This window comes from Vigna umbellata, chromosome 4 (assembly GCF_029865625.1).
Source record: "Vigna umbellata cultivar VRB3 chromosome 4, Vumbellata_1.0, whole genome shotgun sequence".
Classification (NCBI taxonomy): Eukaryota; Viridiplantae; Streptophyta; class Magnoliopsida; order Fabales; family Fabaceae; genus Vigna; species Vigna umbellata.
The window spans coordinates 21,811,369-21,818,134 of NC_142168.1; the positions used below are offsets into that span (position 1 = coordinate 21,811,369).

Consider the following 6,766-nt stretch of genomic DNA (forward strand, 5'->3'; position numbering starts at 1 on the left):
GACTGGGTTACTGCTGTAGTAGAGGAAGTTTGACAATTGGTTTCGATTTGTTTGAGGAAGTTGTCTGGGAGGACTAGGTTTTCGTGAAGGAGTTTGTTGGGTCGACATCATGTTCTATGGTGCGGTGGTATGGGACCCTTGGCTTATTGTTGGGTACTGTTAATGGGAGCTACGATGCTCCATTCTTTGTAACATGGTTCCGGGAGGCCCTTTTCCATTAAATCTGAGTGCCTGTCCCAGCCAAACGTGCTTCAAGAGCATTTGCAAAGCAATGGGCCAGCCTCTGAGTTCCTCACCCAGCGGAGAAGTATGTTGCCTTATCTACTTCAGCAATTCATTAGCAGACACACGATCATCAGAAGAAACAGCTTGTGCACATAGAATCAACAATGTCCTCAGATCCACAACTCCTTTTGTGTTGCCTTGCTTCTTAACACGGCTCTTCCCACCTCCAGACTTGTTTATTTCTTCTAATTTCTTCTGTGCCCTGAAACCAGAGGTTGTGGGAGTTCTATCCCTGTTATCCGCACAAAATTAATTAAAAACCCTAACTACTGCCAATTTATCCCCAATTAAAATAAACTCAATTTCTAATAAAACCCAAACTTCTCTAATTCAACAAAACGTAAGCACGCACACAATTGCGTTTTGACACCTAACCACTAACTACTGCCACATCATCATCCCATTAACTATGTTTGCTTATATTTAACGGAAGGGACTAACTTGACTCACAAATTTACAACTAAGGATCCATTGCAATTACTTTTCTAACGAGGGACTAAATTGAGATTTCCAAACTAAACTGGGGACAAAATTGGGTATTAAACATATATATATATATATATATATATATATATATATATATATATATATATATATATATATATATATATATATATATCAAGTGTGAGATTAAGGGATGTTACCTTACATGTAATGTTACAATATATCAATTATGAATTATCAAATGTGAGATTACGGGATGTTACACAACCTGTAGTCTTTTATACTAAATTTGTAACTCTTGTAAGAAATTTATATTTTCTTGGGTTGTTATAGTGTTTGAATGAATTTTAATTATAATGCAATGTAAATGCATAGTAGTTATTTATTTCATTTAGAACTAGTGTGATCTTTTATTTGTTTAAAAATTAATACAAGTAAAATCTATTATTTTATATAGATTTATAAATAGTAAAAAGTAGGATAATAGTGATTATTAATGCATAAAAACGTATAGTTTAAAATTACTATACTTTTTAAAATAATATTTTTATTCCTCAAATATTTTTATATTAGTCTTTTACACAATTTAAATTAGATCGTAAAAATAGTAATAAGACTGCTTTTTAATAATCTATTTTATTTTTTATATAAAAGCATTGAGAGGAGATTTAAATATGTTCAAATGTTACGTAGATAATGAATATTTTATAAACTATTTGAAGATAAAATGAAAAGTAAACATGTATGTATGTAATTGTTTGAATGAATTATAAACAATTTAATATTGTAGTTTTTTTTATTAGTGCTTTATGCAAACTCTTGTATAGGTAAATTTTTTCTTGTACCCGTTGTAATATACTGACATATGAGCTTTGATATATAGACTTATTACTTTGTGCGTTGTATTTATTGTATTTTTTTATTAATTATAGTTTTAAAATGTGTTTACTAACTATTAATACTTTGGAATAAAAAAGTAACAATGAAGTAAGTATAATCCAGAAGATGAGTGTAGTAAGTGTAGTTGCACATTGGTTAAATCAAACAATTAAGTTTTTGTGCATAATTTGTATTTTGCACTAACAATAATTACATATATGCACTTAATCTCAAAACTGAAGGTTGTTGTGGAGATCCCAAAACAATTAGTCATATATATTTTGAATTTAAAAAATTCTTGTGGTTTTTCAATTTATATATCTATTTCTTTTATGGTTTAAAATCATAATACTTGCTCACAATTCCACTTTGGTACAATTGGAACTCAAATACAAAACCTTATTTCATAAATTCAAGATCAAAGAGTTAAGTTTGCGAAAAATCATAGTCTTCATTGTAAGTTGTAGAAACTACTATTCTTGTAAAACACTTGATCGTCATTTCTAATGTGTGAGATAATTATTCTGCTAGAGTTACACATAACTCAAGATTTCGATATGATCATAAAAGCTTATCTACATTATCTTTTAAATTTCAGAAAGTATAACTATATAGAAGTTAAATTTTGTATATATTTTACAATAGAATTATCAATATTAGACTTCAAGTCACATGTAGTTTTATCACTACATTCTACATACTTTGAAGAATAAGAAGATATACAAATTAGAATTTATATATGACTATAAAAAAATATGACATATGTTTGCATAGGTTGAAATTCTTTAAAGAAAAATGTAATCTCGAGATAATTTTTAAAATGTGGAAATACAAGAAAAAATGTGTGAAGGTGCAGGGAGAAACAGTTCTTGTAGAACACATCGTTGCTGTGAAGATTAGAAGATACGAAGAAAAAATGGCCTTTTGTTTCATACTTTCATTTGCATGTGACTTCGTTCCATCTTTCTTTTTGAACAGAGGAATGATTCTTCCTTTTTGAACCATATTCTATCACATTTTATCAAATAGTGTACTCTGCTGATATGGCACATGTAATTCACTTGAAAGTTATAACTAACATTTGAGAGTCCTCTTTAGTTGTTATTAGGTTCGGCTAACCCAAGTTCTTTTTAAATATTTTAAAAAGAATTTGAAATGTTATTATTCCTTCACCTGTTTTGTGGTAGGATAAATTAAGACTTTCAGTCTGCTATGACTATGTAAAATCAACTGAGACAATTTGGAAAGAAATAGATAAATACTGTATAAAATATTATTTAAAAAGAGTAAATTTGACACCTTAATTAATCAAATGCTACTTAAATTATAAGATGACTTTATGATATTAAAAATTGTATTTAATTTTCTAATATTAAAATAAATTATCAAGAAATTTAATAATTAATAGATTATTTGCCAAGTGACAAAATAAATTAATGTCGTGCTATAAATTATTCAACTTACAATCGAATTTCAATGTAATTCATACCATCTAACTCTGCTTAAGTTTAAGGCAAAAAAATTCTAAAGTAATTAACGTAAAATTAATTAAAACATGAACCCTCTTAATCACATGCAAGAGATGAAGGTAGAAAGGAACAAAAACACATAATCTATTGGTTTTACATAATCAAAGAACATGACTCAAAATAATTATGTCATTTCTAACGTTTTGAAGATTCATCAAATTATTGTATGATAATAACTTCACATGAAAGGCTTAAGATATAAACAAAGTATTTAGAAAAAAAAAAAAGATCACAATCACAATAGGCTTCCTGAACCACTATTACAAAATAAAAATGGAGAAGAAAGAAACATTTAAAGAAAATAAATGTTTAGAAATCTTTCTCAGTTATCGATATCCAGAGTACCTCTTTCCTCTGTTTTTTTTTTCCTTTGAGCATGGTACCCTCACAATCATTCTAATCTTCAAATTCCATTTCCTCTGCCAAAAATAGAAACAATAAAAAGATAACGTAAAAAAACAAATTCAAAGCAAAGTTATATTAAAAGACAAAGAAATAGAAAACTCCAATAATTTAACTCACTACTAAATAAATTCTTTCAATTTATTTTATACTTTGTAAAAAAATCATTTGTCATAAAAGAATTATCTTGTATGATTATCAAGGAAAATAAAAAAGTGTTTGTAGAAGCCAAATTAAAACTAGAAATCTTCAAATTCATATTGGAGATCTTTTCTTGAATTACAACTTACCATTTATTATAAATAATGTATTTATAAAAATAATTATATCTATCATCCATGAAACTAATATTGCAACGTTTAAACATACAAAAGAAAAACCAACTTATTATGAGAATGTCAACAATTTTGAGACAAGATTGAAAGAGATAAAAATAAAGAGACTGAAAATATGTCTTATGCTAACGATTTTTTATTATTTTATTCTATCCATATACATTAGTTATTATCTTTAAGTAATATTCTTATTTTCAATTACATTGTTAATCTTTCATTAAATTTCTTTTTATCTAATAAAAAAATCGATTTAACCATAATATTTTTGTAATTGTTATTATTTGGAAATGTGAATCATCTATGACAAGAAACTCATTAATCAAATTTAGAAATCAAAATAGTTAATTATGTGGATATCAATTAGAAATTATTAGTATGTAAAATAGTCTTTTTTATAAATAAAAAATTATAATTAATTTGTTAATTAGACTTGAAATTGATCATTGTCATTAGCTATTAAAGTTTTACATATTTAATACTATGAATTTTAAATTAGTCTTTAATTTTAAATTAAAAACTAATTTAATGAAAAAAAAACTTAATAATTATAATAATAATAAAACAAAAAAATTCAAAATTTTAACACAAGGTTAAAATAATGTTACCTGTAGCTATGTTTTGTAGCAGATTTTGAAAACTTTCACTGTTGTCATGACATAAAGAGTGTCTCCTAAATTATTTAAGAACTTGAAATATGCATGACGCCAAGAATGTACTATTAAGATTGAGCCAAACACTCCCCAAAAACTTATAGCAAATCCAATTGTCATACTTATATAATATTCACGATTGAAAATCAAATTGTCATCCTCTTGAAATTTAATAATTGGTCCTTGTCTTGCCACTCCATCAATGCACAATTCCTTTAATGGTGGTCCACAGAGATCAACATTATCTTCATATTTCGATGCATCGAAACTCTGTAATTGTGTGCCAGTTGGAATTTTTCCAGATAAATTATTATGTGACAAATCTAACATAGTGAGTCGGTCAATTTGAGCAAGACTCGAAGGAATAGAACCAACAAGTTGGTTTCGTGACAAATCAAGAAATTCAAGTGATGTTAACTCTCCAACATTTGAAGGAATTTTCCCTGTCAATTGGTTTCTTGATAGATTCAATGACACCAATCCAAATAAACCCTCTATTTCTTTTGGAATTTCTCCTGATAATTCATTGCTTGAGAGATCAATGCTATTTAAAAGTGATAATCCCATATTTGTGAACATTTGTTCTGAACCTTTCCACATTAATAATGTATTCAAGTTGTATGAAAGGTAACCTTTGATACCACTAGTGTTGACCAAATATTGATGAGCTTGATAATAATCTCTCAAAGAAGTCATTTGAGCCATTGAGAAAAAGTTTTTTATGCATTTAGGAATTTGTCCAGATACATTGTTTAGCGAGAGATCTAAGAGTTGAATATTTTTTAGATAACAAATTTGCAATGGTAAATTTCCAGAGAAATAATTGCTTTTCAAGCTTAAAAATTGCAACTTTAATAATTCCTTCCCAATCCAATTTGGGATAGATCCTGATAATCTATTTTCTGCTATGTCTACCATCACCAACTGTGTGCAATTCTTCAAGACGGAAGGGATTTTACCTGTTAAATTATTGCTTCTCAATAACAAAACTTGAAGTTCAAGGAGTGATCCCATTGAAGAAGGAATCTCTCCTGAAAACTTGTTCTGACTCATATTTAAGTAAACCAATGACTTCAAATGGGTCCAACAGTCCGGAATTTGTCCAGAAAACTTATTATTTGAAAGGTCTAATTGGTATAAAGATTCAGCTACACCATTAGAACATAAAAATGAAAAAGAATTTGTGAATTTATTGTTTGATAGATAAAGAGATATTGAGCCTCGTAAAAATGGCGGAACATGACCTTCAAATTGATTTGATGCAAGACTAATAAGAGAACAATAATGATTCTCTATTGGCAAATTTGGAATCGTACCTTGTAAATTATTAGATGAAATATCAATTCTCATCCAATTTGACAATCCAAATTTGGTCCAAAACCATTCTGGAACCGTACCTGATATCCCACTATTTGAAATGTCAAGGGATCGAAATACATTTTGTTTCTCGAGCCATTTGGGAAATAATGAACCAAGCTTACAAGACCTCAATTCAATAATTTCCAATTGATAAGTTGAACCCCAATTTTCACTAACTTCTAACATCAATGAGTTATCTGACAATATCAAGCTCTTTAACTTTGTCATATTAAAAAAATGAGAGTCAGTTAACACACCTTTCAAAGAGTTTGACATCAAGGATAATTCTTCAAGTTCTGTTGGAAATCGAAGATCTTCAGGAATTGTCCCATTTAGTTTGTTATAATCAAGGTACAATATTTTTAATGATGGGAACATTGTTGCGAGGTTGCGAGGCAAAGTACCCTTAATTTGATTCATGCCTAGATTTAAACTTTGCAATGATGAGGATAAGTGATGCATTATTGTTGGAAGGTTTTCACTTAAACTGTTATTAAATAGGTTCAATGAACGCAAAACAGTACCATTGTGAAGTAATTTTGAAACTCCATCCAATCGATTTCCTGATATATCCAACGTTTCCAACTTTGAAAATATTGAAAAATCAGGTAACGTGCCATTGAATTTATTCTGACGGAGATATAAATTTCGCAATGAGTATCTAGAACATCCAGACAAATGATTAAATATGATCGTAAGATCTTCACTCAACTTATTATCAGACAAATCCAATAACTCTAAAGTACATGTGCTCCCAAATGATTTTGGAACACCACCTTCTAAAGAGTTAAAGCTAACTGACAACTGCTCCAAATGAGATGGCAATCTAGTGCCTTCAGATATCTTCCCACTCAATTGGTTGGAAGAAAGATCGAAACGTTTT

General features: G+C 28.5%; 1 protein-coding gene across 1 annotated transcript; it reads right to left on the reverse strand.

Moving 5' to 3' along the window:
* Positions 1 to 321: 321 nt before the first annotated feature.
* LOC148199559 (receptor-like protein EIX2) lies at positions 322 to 6,562 on the reverse strand. Its single transcript, XM_088112705.1, has 3 exons — positions 4,513 to 6,562; positions 3,483 to 3,556; positions 322 to 517 (listed from the first exon to the last, which is right to left on the reverse strand). The coding sequence occupies exons 1-3, from the start codon at positions 6,343 to 6,345 to the stop codon at positions 322 to 324; spliced, it is 2,103 nt and encodes a 700-aa protein (XP_087968831.1). The 5' UTR covers positions 6,346 to 6,562.
* Positions 6,563 to 6,766: the final 204 nt, after the last annotated feature.